Source organism: Homarus americanus, unplaced genomic scaffold (genome assembly GCF_018991925.1).
Source record: "Homarus americanus isolate GMGI-L3 unplaced genomic scaffold, GMGI_Hamer_2.0 scaffold48088, whole genome shotgun sequence".
NCBI lineage: Eukaryota > Metazoa > Arthropoda > Malacostraca > Decapoda > Nephropidae > Homarus > Homarus americanus.
The window spans coordinates 1031254-1044408 of NW_024719965.1; the positions used below are offsets into that span (position 1 = coordinate 1031254).

Sequence of the window (13155 nt, forward strand, 5' to 3'; positions counted from 1 at the left end):
AGCCTTGCATAATGTTATTGTTAATAAAATAAGGTAATTAAAAGGCCAGTAAACACATTTGTTTACATGTTAGTAACTCTGGGAATCTCACACGAACAGGTGCACGGCCTGTGTGTGAGGGTGAGCAGTGACGACCATGGAGAGAGACCGGTGGGGTTAGAGGGAATACTTGGCCCAGCATCCACTGTTCTACTTTGAGGAACCCACCTGGTGTTGTGGGTAATGCCTGGGACCGCTATGCAACCTCCCCAAAGGATCTCTGGATACCTCACGCTTTCAGCACCCTAGCTGTGAAGATATGTTGGTGCTACTTGAGGTGCTTACTGTCGCTACTTTTAGTGACCTAACGATAACTGATGCAGAACTAGTCCTGGCATGAATGCCAGCGAAGGATCTCATCTACCTAACAAGAGTAGAGTGTGAGATGGGTACTTGCTGTGTGTACCTTGGTGTTAAGAATGAACTACAGTACAGTCGACCCTCGTTAATTCGGACCCCTTTAATCCGGATTTCGGATAATTCGGACGAAATCTGAACTAAGCGAGGGACTGTCCGTATCAAATTTCTGGTTCTGGGATTGTCCGATAGATGGCGCACGCGCCAGACCGCCAGTCATTGTTGACTTGGCGCCATATTCGAGTATCAGTGTTGTGTTGCCCTGCAATTTTCGTTGATATTTCGGTGATAAGGGATCTTTCAGCCTTGTATTTTACATCATGTCTTCAAGGGAGAGTAATACGCTGAATAGGAAGTATGTGACCATTTCTGTGAACCAGAAACTGGAACTTATAAGGAAGTTAGAGGCTGGTGCTTCGGTGGCTAGAGTTTGTGACGAGTATGGTGTTAAAAAGCAAACAGTTTCGGACATACGCAAGGCTAAGGACAAACTCACTGCATTTTCTTTGAAATGTAATGCAATATTATGCAATATTAACCCCTAAATCTGTTAATTCGGACAATCGGCTAAAACGGACACCCTTCACCCCCCCCTATTAGTCCGTTTTAACGAGGGTCGATTGTACCTGTATGTATTGGGTGCATTATTGAATGTTCCTTATTCAGGTGACATCGAGTATTTTGGTGATATTGAGTATCTTGGTGATATTGGAAGAGTGACCTAGGTAAGCAGGTCAGGTATTTTGTATGGAGAGAAGACCTTAATAATAGCTTGGGCAAGGTCAACTATTTTTGTATTATGACTGAATGCATTATTTTTAATATGTCTAAAATAAATTAGTTAAGGATACTGGTTGGTGTTTCACCCTTACTTCCACCATCAACTTGATTTATGAAAAACAGAAACTCACAGTGCCTAGACTGCTTGCCAGCTACCTAAACAATACTACACATACTGTCCTGTGGTATGGTGACAGCGACCTTAAGTTAAGAGGTAAGTTTAGAAAAACCTTGTATTAAGTTACCGCAATAAAGGGCAGTATACAGTGAGAAGTTGGCAAGTTTCTCTCAAATGATTAATGACTTTCTTAAATACAAAACTGACAATAATTTTAATACAGTCATCAGATTCTCTGACTGAATCAGAAAAATTTAATATCAGTAGTGAATAGAAATCTCGTAACTTCTCGACTTACTTGACAATTTCACTACACGTAAATACAGTTGAAGCTTTCAACATCACTCACAATGGATCTTGAATGTTTCAGCAATAAGCAGTAATACATTCGCATTTACTGCATTTGAGGACAGATGGTTTGACATAACGCTGACCCACATTGTGTTCTCAGAAGGGGTTATTAGAAATAAATTGTCAAAGGTAAAGGTTCCAAAGAGTCCCGGCCCTGACATAGTGCACCCCAGAGTACTAAGAGAGTTGTGCAACAAGCTTGCTGAGCCCTGAAGATCATGGTTTGTAAATGCTTGGATGAGCAAAAGGTCCCCAGTGTTTGGAAAATGGCTTATGCGAGTCCTATTTTCAAGAACAGCGATCGTCACTCCACGAATAATTATAGACTAGTGACCCTGGCCAGCATAGTGTGTAACGTACTTGAGAGCATTAGGTATTATTTTAATTTCGATTTTTTCAAAGGGAGGGGCCAAAGTATGGATTTCAATTTCAATGACCAGTGTGACAATGGCTGTGGTAGAGGTTGGGTGTAAATCATGCTCCTACAATTATACTAAGTTTATTGCCGAGTTTTACGAGAAAGAAGATCAAGCTATCCAATTCCTACATAATCATGGTGTTCTCCCTATGTCTGTTGAGTGCCTGCACTGTAAATTGCCTTGTAAATTTAGAAAGAACAAGCATCAGAGGTTGACCCTGAACCTATCCCTGGTCCTTCTGTAAGGGGGATCTTTTTTTATATTTCATATTTATTTTCTTTATTCTTCAATACTTATATACTTGCTTCATATCTACATTTTATATTAACCTTTTCTTGTGTATATATTAATATTATTTTCTAAGTCTTTCTGTCTATAAGTATATATCATATTTTTTTTTCTAAGTTAATATTCTTTTCTATACTTTATTCCTTCTGTCATATATAATACTGTATTGTATTTTCTGAAAATTATATCCTTTCTTTCTCTCAATTTATTATCATGCTTTGGTTATATTCTATACCATGGATTAGTCTGGGAAAACCATGTCATTCTTACTATAATACTTATTACCGTATACTTATAACGGTAGCCTATCACCACCCAGACTTTTATTAGAATATAACAAATCTCATTGAACTGTTAGGTAGTGTGCTAGCGAGCTTCTAGGCACGCGAGTTACAATAGTTATTTTCACCAACGGGTAGAAGGAATAGAGCGGTGATACTCGATGTTAAATAATTACACTCAAACTAGACTGCACCCCTTAGGTCTTACTTTACAATTCAAAAAATAGATCTTCAATTATTTATTAGTAGATGGGTCAATTCAATTCCAATTCTGAATAAAATTTGAATTAATTAATTCAAATTCAATTAATTTGTAAAATAGAAATCTTCAATTCCAATTCAATTCACAAGCTTTTCAATTCCAATTCATTATGGTCGATATTTCATTCAATTTAATTCAAATGCTTTTTATTTCAAAATCAATTCTAATCTACCATTAATCTGATGGAAAGAAATAAAAATTTGAGGTTTCAAATTAACTTATTTTTTATAAAAAAGTGCTCTACCACACAAACCAATCACATTCTTTACCAACCAAAAGTTCAAATGGTTTAATTCTTTGTGTGGGGTATACTATAACGAATCTAATTGGTTCTAGAACCTCGTTCGTTATAGCATTCATTCATTATAGGATTAATCCATCCCAGGCCCCCAAATACAACCACTTAACACTGAAAATTTTCTGTGGAAAATGTAAAAAATACGGTACTTTATCTTACCTTAGGGTTGTTCAGCATGCAGGGCAGGAGGCAGAGGGGGAGGGGGGAGGAGAGAATTATGGAGAAGAGGTGGAAGGAGAGGAGTCATCCTTCCTAGCCCTCTTTGGTGATTGTCTTACAGGCACTTTGTCTGTAGGGTCTTTTGCTACTTTTTTAAAGAAGGAATCCAGGGTTGGCTGCTTCAACCTTGATTTCTGGACCTTCCAAAAGTAGTTCATCACATTGTCATTAAACACACTGATGCCCTTTTCCACAGCATCAACATCAGGATGATAATCCTCAGCAAGCTTAGACAGTTTGCTCCAGCAAAAGAACACATCCTTGAGATCTTTGGCTGGAATGATGAGGCTTTCCTTCTTGTCCTCATCCACCCGACTCCTCAGAAATTAAGCTCCACTTCAGTGTCTCATTTTCCTCTTTGTGAAGCTCAAGCAGCTCCTCAGTGGACAGCTCCTTTCTGTGCTCTTCCACCAACTCTTCAACATCATCATCATCAACTTCCAGGCCCATGGAATTGTCCAGAGACACAATTTCATGTACAACAGCCTCTTCCTCTAACTCATCGAAGCCTTCAAAGTCTCTTTGAAGGACACATTCAGGCCACAATGGCCTCCAAGCAGCACAAAGACACCTCACAGTAACCTCTTTCCAGGCTGAGGTAATTAAAACAACAGCATCTGCTACATTGAAGTGACTCTTCCAAAATTCCTTCAAGCTAACATCACTGGAAGAAGTGGACGCAAAACATTTTCTAAACAGTGTCTTTGTGTACAGCTTCTTAAAGTTAGAAATTACCTGTTGATCCATGGGCTGGATGAGAGGTGTTGTGTTGGGTGGCAAGAAGTGCACAGTGATGAAGTTGAACTCCTCTGGCAATTCAACCATCAAATTAGGAGGGTGGGCTGGTGCATTGTCCATCACCAACAAAGCTTTCAGTGGAAGATTATTCTCCCTGAGGTATTCCCAAACACTGGGTCCAAACATCTCAATCACCCACTCAGAGAAAAGACTCCTGGTCACCCAAGCCTTTGGGTTTGACCTTTACATAACACCAAGGCGGTTCTTCCTAATGTTTTTGAAAGCTCTGGGGTTTTCTGCATGGTACACAAGGAGTGGTTTTATTTTGCAGTCACCAGAAGCATTAGCACAAAGAAGGAGGGTAAGCCTGTCCTTCATTGGCTTGTGGCCAGGGACAGAAGTTTCCTCCCTTGTAATGTATGTACGGCGAGGCATTTTTTTCCAAAAAAGTCTAGTTACATCACAGTTGAATACCTGCTGAGAAACAAAGCCTCCCTCTTTAATAACATTCAAAAAAATGTCATGGTGTTCCTTAGCTGCACTAGCAGCATCACCATGTCTCACAACACTGTGTAATTTATTTCTTCTTCTGAAACCAGTAAACCACCCCTTGGTACCCCTAAACACTGGCATATCACTATCACTTCCACTGGGAGTCTTGGCTTTAAGATCAATTTTCAATTTCAATTGTTTATTCCTTGATAGAGGAAGTGGGATCCTAGTGCTGTCACTAGGTACCCCTGTACAATGACACAAGAAGCATCTGGCAAGTGTGACAAGTATATACAGTATAAATATTATAAAGGGGCTTACTAAAGCCTAAGGAAGGAAGGATATTCCTTTAACACATAATCAATATTATTTACAAAATATCTGGCCAGTATGGGGAGGATCATCGTGTCTCCGTCAGGGGGTCGTGGAGTGGTGGTCCAGCAGGCGTCACGGAAGCGTTGTGTGTGGGGACATCTTAGGAGGTAGTGGGTAAGGGTGCTGCTGTCGGGTCTTCTGCATAATGCACAAGAGCGTTGCTCAGGGGATGCGGGGATACCAATCTCCCAAGCAAAGTCATACCCATTGATGATACGGGCAGCAATCACGTCCCCTTTCCGCGACCCTTTCCCGTAGACGTACGAGAGGTCAGGAAGTTTACGGAAGACATCGTACCAGGTGAGCGGGGTCTTTAAGATCCTCAAACAATTGTCTGGCCTTCTCACAAATTATAGCTTCACTAATGCTATCACCTGCCATTTCTTTCTCCTTTATCCACACTAAGAGTAAATTTTCCATGTCCTCAATTACATTACACCTTGCTTTGCTAAGTCTAGAGATTCCCTTAGCCACTTGCACAGTTTTCAACTCCTCTTTATTCTTCAAAATCGTACATATAGTCGATTTAGCCATCCCATATTCATCATTAAGTTTCGCAATGCTTGTTCCATTCTCACGTTTCTTTATGATTTCTTTCTTAGTTTCAAGGGTTATGAGCTTTCTCACTCGCTTTGGACGATTCATTGTTACAATTGTACACTTGTATAACAAAATAGTTAAACAAATAACTTGTATTTCCACATCAAAAGACGAAATTTCAACAATAACAGTGGTGCACTGGCTACACAATGAGACAAAGATGGCGCCTGACGCTCTTGTTGTGGGTCGCGGTACAACAATATTCATGCGCCAGACGAAATAGTCCCGTCTTCATCCACGTTAGTTGTAGGAGTTGTGTTCGTAATAGCATTTTCAATTTTATAGGTAAAACCGTTCGTTATAGGAATATTCGTAGCAGAATCCGTTCGTTATAGCATACCCACTGTATTAAACAAAATATGAATGAGTCCAAGTCACTGAGGATTGCATCTGATCATCATAAGTTGCTCAAATCTTTTATCTCTTAAATTGCACCTCTCTGGCCTGAAGAGCTTGCCAACAATGGAGAACATTCTTTCCACAGGAGCCGATGTAGCAGGAATGGCCAGGTACTTTGCTGCAAGCCTGGCGAGGACAGGAAACTCAGGCTGCTTGGCCTTCCAGTAGCCAAGGGGGTCACCATCTTCTTGTAGACATGGCTGGTTGAGGTAGAGTGAGACCTCAGTTTCTGATGGAGTTGGTCTTGGTGTAGAAGACCGATTGACTAGGGCAAAGAACTTGTTCCTCTTCATCGGTGGTGGTTCAGCAGGGGAAGTGTCTGTTGTTGTAGGATCAAAACTGCATGCCATAATGTATTTCACAGTCAGAAGGTCACGAATGTCTTGCACTTCATTGTCATAGTCATGACACCAGTCCAGCTTGTAACGTGGGTCTAAGGTGGCAGCTAGCTGGAAAGCCTCCATAGACTCAAACTTATTCAGACGAGTCTCTGTTGAGGACTGAAGTACAGAAACAAGCTTGCTTTTATACACTTCATGAAGACTAGCTAAAGCAGCCCGTAGACCACGGACACAGTTAACTACCAGACTAGATGTCACCATGTTTTGTCCCCGAATCTGATTAGTCACATACTCAAATGGCTCGAGTATATCACAGAGCTCCTTGATGGTGTTCAGCTCATACTGCTTCAGCTTGTAGGGAGTGTCAAGTTTGTCCCACACTTCAGGTAAAACTCGAAGTACTGACCTCATCATCGTCAACTGACTATTCCAGCGTGTACATGTTGCCATCTGGAGCTTGAATTCATTTGAGAGCACTTCTGCAGCCACTGTTGATTTCCTGCAGAAGTTGATGAGCTTTGATACCTTTGCAAGAATTTGCTTGATCTGGCTATCTTGCTCCATGCCATCTTTCACCACAAGCTGCAAAGTATGAGCGAAGCATGGACTGCGGTTTGGGGGTAAGCATTCAAACTTTGTAGTGTCATCAGGTGGTAGGATATCACAGTCATTATCATCAAACTCATCATCTTCTTCATCTTCATCAAGTTGTTCCACTGGGAATAGGGTGAATGTCTTCACCATATTTGCTGCATTATCAGTAATTATGGTAGTTACTTTACTTCCAACATCATAGGAGGCCACTGTTTCTTGATACATGTCATAGATATTGTCTGAAGTATGGGAGCCTTTAAAGCGACGACATGCCAACATAACGCTATTCATGGTGTGGTCAAGGATGAAGTGACCAGTCACACCTATAAATGACCTCATATCCCTACTGGACCACAGGTAGATGGTGAGACAAAGATTCTGGACTTGTTGTAACTGGGTCTTCAACCTCGTCTGAACAGTGGTTAAATGCTGTGGTAGAAGCACACTAATCAGATGCTTACGACTGGGCATTGTGAACATCGGCTCTGCGGTTGCCATGAGTATGCGGAATCGCTCACTTTCAACAAGAGACAGGGGAAGGAGATCATGGGCAATAAATGCCACGATACAGTTAGTAAGTTCCAGATGTCGTAAGTCGGTGGATTTCCACTTGGTACCGGTACTGTTTCTTGTGAACTTATTCATGGAGAATTGTTTTGGATCAGCTACTGGATCGTCAAGCTTTGCATAGATGTCTGGATGGTTCTTCTGAAAAGAAAAACACAAAATACATATAATTAAGCATGCATTACCCTGAACAAGCTTATCACCAATGTTCTTCAGGTTTAGAATTCATAGAGATTTTCCATAAGAACACATATCACTGACAGAATTCTATAACCATTAACTTTTATATCTCAATTCCATGGCATGTCCATGATATATTCCATGACAATGGTATGTCTTGTGAAATGGCAGGATTCTACACCTGAAGAATTAATTTTGTAGGTATTGCTCTTTTAGATTACATTATTTGTTTATTGTTGGTTATGTGAAATAAGCCATTAACATAGATGTTCCAAGTTATATCTAGTCAACAACATAAAAATTCTGTCCCTCTTTTGAATAAGTTAAACCTTCCTATTTTAACTGTATCTAAAATTCTAAATTAATATTATAATTTATACAATGCTCACCTCTAGATGCCTCCTGAAGTTTGATGTTGCTTTGATAGATCCAGCAACAGCCTGGTTACAGTGACGGCAAACAGCTTTAAGGTTTCCTGGTTTACTCTCACTGGAAGAAGGCATGATGAAATGACCGTACACATTTGATTTGGGTGGCATTTTGCCCACATAAGATATCTGCTTTTAAAACAGAGATATAAGTCACCTGTCACAGCGACATTGACTAACACACTGCTGAGTCTGAGTGCTGACAGTTCAATACTTATATGCCCCAGTCATTTCAATATGGACAGGAGGAGGGCAGAATGGTAAGCTTATACTGCCAATCACAGACCAACAGGACAGGGTAGGCCAGGACGTGTGTTTTACCCACATCATCTCAGTCAGGCCCACTGACAGGAACTGAACTTGTTGTGAATCTTAAATATATCTGAAATATATTTATTAGAAATACATGAAATATGCAGGAAACAGTTACTCAGTTCAATGAAAATTAATACATCACTTGATATAATTTTAACATATTTTTTGTGCTAGCTAACTGTATATTTTAGGTTTTATTTGAATATACAGTGATCCCTCGGTTAACGAAATTTGGGTTAATGAATTACCTTCCATAAGATTCTTAACTTCAGTTAACGAGCATTCCCTCGATTAACGAATTCCTTACGAGCGCCCCCTCAACATGTTTTCGCTTGCACACTAGCTGTCGTATTAGTCCGCCAATACAGTAATTGGTTCTAGGGCTTAAATTCCTTACTATTTTAGTAAATATCAAGAAGTTTGTACTATTCAATAATTTTAAAAGTCTTATATTAAAATTTATTGTTCTTTTAACAATTATTTAACATAATTTAAGTACAAGGAAACTAGTTTTTAGCGTGCCAAACAGCCTGTCAACACACCATACAGGCGTCAGTCTCTGTGTCTTTTCAGTGGAGGTAACATCTTGCTTCAGACTCATCAACATAAATGCCTTTTTTCTGTGTTTTCAGTCAAATTATTGGTCATTCTGAAGTTTATTTTACATATTGACAATATATAATGCAGTGCAGTGTTGATTTATAGGAAAATAATCTTGAATTACACCAAGAGAACTAAAATTTTATGGGTGAAATGGCGGCATGGGGTGACTTCTCTTCCACCCCAATGCCTTCTCTTCTCCCTTCTCCTCCACCCCCACTTCCTTCTCTTCTCCCTTCTCCTCCTCCACCCCCCACTTCAAATTCCCATCATCATCATCATCCAGAAGCCTTCTACATGCACACCTCAAAGTAAGTGAACTTTTCTACCTTTTTTGTTGATTTTAGGCAATTTTCGGTGAGCTGGAACCAATTACCCAAAAACCCATTGAAACAATGGTTTCGGTTAACAAATTTTTTGGTAACGAGCAACCTTCTGGAACGAATTGTGCTTGTTAACCAAGGGACCACTAAGTTAATTATTGCAAAATAATGAAGATGCATATAACAGTATACAGTAATATATTATTTTATCAATTCACATCAATTCATTACATCAATTCATATCAATTCACATCAATTCATTGATATCAATTCCAGTTCAATTCAATTAATTTTGTATTTTTTCAATTCCAATTCAATTCCAATTCACAAATTTTTTAATCAATTCCAATTAAATTCATAACTGACCCCATGTCTGCCTGAGTATAACATCATTAATCAACTGTTATATTATTTCTTTGACAAATAAGATGGTTATTTTACACGCTCAGATAGGACTGGACCCTTATATAACACTCCTCGGTTTATATAAAATAAATTCAATATTCATTAACATAAGGAGTGACCAAGATGTTAAATAAGTACACTCAAGATTAAACTGTGCGGGTCCACACCCTGGGAACTAGGCCCAAACTCCCTCGCCGTGTGTCTGACTGCAACCGGTCTTAACAGCGTTCTTCGTTTGTTGTTACATGCTGGGGCACTCCTTACAGTTATATGGGCTAAAGTATTATTGTTGTTGTATATGATTGGTGATAATTAGCACACATATAGTTATCCCACATTGAGTAGTGAACCCATAAATATTGATAGCACCAGTAATTATGTTATATGAGTTGAGTACATGAACTGAAGGAAAAGTACCATGTTTTCCATTCCAAAAGAACATGATGTTATAAGTTAATTTGGGATATTGTCAAGTGTGTCATAGAACCATCTGTATTGACAATGAAATAATATAATGATTGTTAAATGTTGTAACCAAGAATTGAAGATTTAATTTGTTACTTGTAAAGTAAGACTTAAGTGGTCCAGTCTTGTCTGAGTGAACTTAATTAACATCTGATTCACTCCTTGTGTTAATAAATATGAAATTAGTAAACTTGAGTATCACCGCTCTATTCCTTCTACCCATTGGTTCTCAGAAAATAACTATTGTAACTCACGTGCCTAGAAGCTCACTAGCAGGCTACCTAACAGTTCCATGAGATATGTTTTATTCTAATAAAAGTCTAGGTGGTGGCAGGCTACCGTTGTAAGTATAATAAGTGTGGTAATAACAATGATGTTTCCCCAGACTAATCCATGGTTTAGAATATAATTAAAACAGTATACTGTACTTCAGAAAGGTAAGGACATAGAAATTCAGAAAATACAATAATATATATGAAAATAAATGAAGTAAAGAAAAGAATATCGACTTGGAAAATATAAGCAAAGAAATATAAGACAGATACTTATACAGTATAAGAATCCCTGTACTGTATAAGCAAGAATAGTATGATTATTGAAGAATAATATATGAAAGAAGAATAAAAGGAATGTACAGTGGTCCCTCGGTTCACGATCTCCTCGGTTAACGAATTACCTTCCATAAGAATCTTCATTTCGGTTAACGAAATTCATACGAAAATATTTCGACATGCTTGGCTTGCTCACCAGCTGGAAAATTAGTCCACCAATACAGAAATTGGTTCTAGGGCTTACATTCATTAAAATTGGAGTAAATATCAAGAAGGTTGTACTATTCAATAATTTTCCAAGTTTTATATTAAAATTTTTAGTCACTTTAACGTTTATTTAACATAATTGCAGTACAGGGAACCAGCTTTTGGTGTGCCCATCAGCCACTTCACTCACCCACCAAGGCCTCAGTTTGTATCTCTGTTCAGTGGAGGAAACATCTTGCTTGTGGGTCTCTTGAACACAGAATATTTTTACGTTTTTACAGTACAATTATTGGTCATTCTGAAATTTATTTAACATATTGACAATATACAGTATAGTGCAGTGTAGTGTTGATTTAAAGAAAATAATCTTGAATTACACCCAGTGAATTTAAAATTTTATGGGTGAAATGACGGCATCAAGCATGGGGTGATTTCTCTTCCACCCCAACTTCCTTCTCTTCTCCCTTCTCCTCCATCCCCACTTCTAATTCCCATCATCATCATCATCAACCAGGAGCCTTCTACATACACACCTCAAAGTAAGAGTACTTTACTGCATTTTTTTTTTTTTACTTTGTATTTAATTTTTGGTGAGCTGGAACCAATTACCCAAAATCCCATTGAAACAATGGTTTCGGTTAACGAACGACCTTCTGGAACGAATTGTGTTCGTTAACCGAGGGACCACTGTACAGTATATATCAGGTGCCTAAAAGAGAGCTCGGGTTCTCAACTGGCTCAGCCATGTTAATATTGTTATTATTATCCACTCTGTATCTGTGTTTTTCTGGCTAAATAAACTGTTTCAATTCAATTCAACATTAAACAATCATTATATTATTTCAATGTCAATACAGATGGTTATATGACACACTTGACAATATCCCAAATTAAGATATTATTTAGCACATCATGCTATTTCGGAATGAACAACATGACACTTTAACTAGAACTCAGTTGGTAGTACATATGAATATTACTCGGCACCGTAGCCTAGGACGGCCAAGGTGCCAACCCGAACAAAGGCCTAGCGTCGTTTTCTCTTGTCGTGGGTATACAAGATATTTTCTTTGAAGTATAGTTTCTGGATCACTTCCAACTCGTCACATATGCCTGATACATTATCCTTTTTCCAGATCATTGTTCTCATATATTTTCATCTGATATCTGCGATAGCTATGTTCACTAATCGTTTACAGACGTAAATAGTATGACCTTCAGACATGATCTACAATTATCCCATATAGTACACTAGTCCGTATCAATTGGACCTTCCCGATCATCGTATAGACACTGCGTTCTTTATAACTATAACAGAATTCCCGAAGGTTAGGTTAAGTTAAATCAGGTTAGGTTAGGTTAAGTTAAGTTAGGTTAGGTTAGGTTAGAGAAGTGTTCATAAACTAAAAAAATTAAATAATTATTTTAAAAATTCTCACTATTTCTCCTAGGGGGCTTTTGTCCTATACTCGGTTTTTACACATATTTCAAATACCCAAAGAAAGAAAGGTGCACTACTATAAATTAACCATGCCCAGTTCTTGCTTATAGTCCACAATAGAAATGTAACAACCACCCAAGAGGTTAAGGAGTCGATCAGTGGCGAAGAGGATAAAGTGCAGTAAGCTAAGGACCCTCCTGGATATATGCATCTGTAGAGCTCTGTCGGTTATCCTTGGTCAAGTTGTCTTACTGTTTAACACTGTCTCGGCACACAGGTAATTCTATGCTTCACGGCCACAGTACACGGTGCACTGTATACCTACTTTCTTTGTCTAAACTCATGCTGAACTGTATGTATACTGTAGTACAGCATAACCTATAGACATGGTTATCTTATTTTTAACGTGGATGAAAATTTTACTGAATAATAATAATAATAATTTTTATTATTAAAAATTAATCTGGATTGCGCGACGCTTATTAAGATTATGACTGTGTGATGAGGTCCTGTCGTGTCCTGAGTCTAGGTTTTGAATAACAATTGATGTTCATTAAAATAAAATAACTTTGATATACTGTACTCAAAACGAACTAAAGAATAAGCAGAAACCTTAAGTTAGTCGTAATTTAAGATTGTTTGGCTTATATCTGGGTTATGGGCCCCATAACCCAGATATTGTTTACAGCTCAACGTCGATAATTAGTTAATATAAAACCAAG

The 13155-nt window shown here is 38.4% G+C and overlaps 1 protein-coding gene across 4 annotated transcripts; it reads right to left on the bottom strand.

Annotated features, from left to right (window-relative positions):
• Positions 1-5721: 5721 nt before the first annotated feature.
• Positions 5722-13120, bottom strand: LOC121860348 (zinc finger BED domain-containing protein 4-like). 4 transcript variants are annotated; one of them, XM_042357438.1, is made up of 3 exons: positions 13046-13120; positions 8088-8508; positions 5722-7659 (listed from the first exon to the last, which is right to left on the bottom strand). In XM_042357438.1, exons 2-3 carry the CDS (start codon positions 8235-8237, stop codon positions 5992-5994), a joined length of 1818 nt encoding a protein of 605 aa, XP_042213372.1. In that variant the 5' UTR covers positions 8238-8508; positions 13046-13120; the 3' UTR covers positions 5722-5991. The 4 variants fall into 4 exon arrangements, with proteins under 4 accessions (XP_042213372.1, XP_042213371.1, XP_042213373.1 ...); XM_042357437.1 differs by lacking the exon at positions 13046-13120 and adding an exon at positions 12759-12924; XM_042357439.1 differs by lacking the exon at positions 13046-13120 and adding an exon at positions 12686-12924 and having other exon boundaries at positions 8088-8187.
• Between the last annotated feature and the right edge of the window lie 35 nt (positions 13121-13155).

Bases quoted from the DNA above. Each gene is read 5' to 3' on its own strand.
- LOC121860348 (XM_042357438.1), bottom strand. From the start codon at position 8,237: ATGCCACCCAAATCAAATGTGTACGGTCATTTCATCATGCCTTCTTCC. The intron at 7,660-8,087 runs GTGAGCATTGTA...TTTTCTTTTCAG, and splicing joins ACTTCAGGAGGCATCTAGAG to AAGAACCATCCAGACATCTA.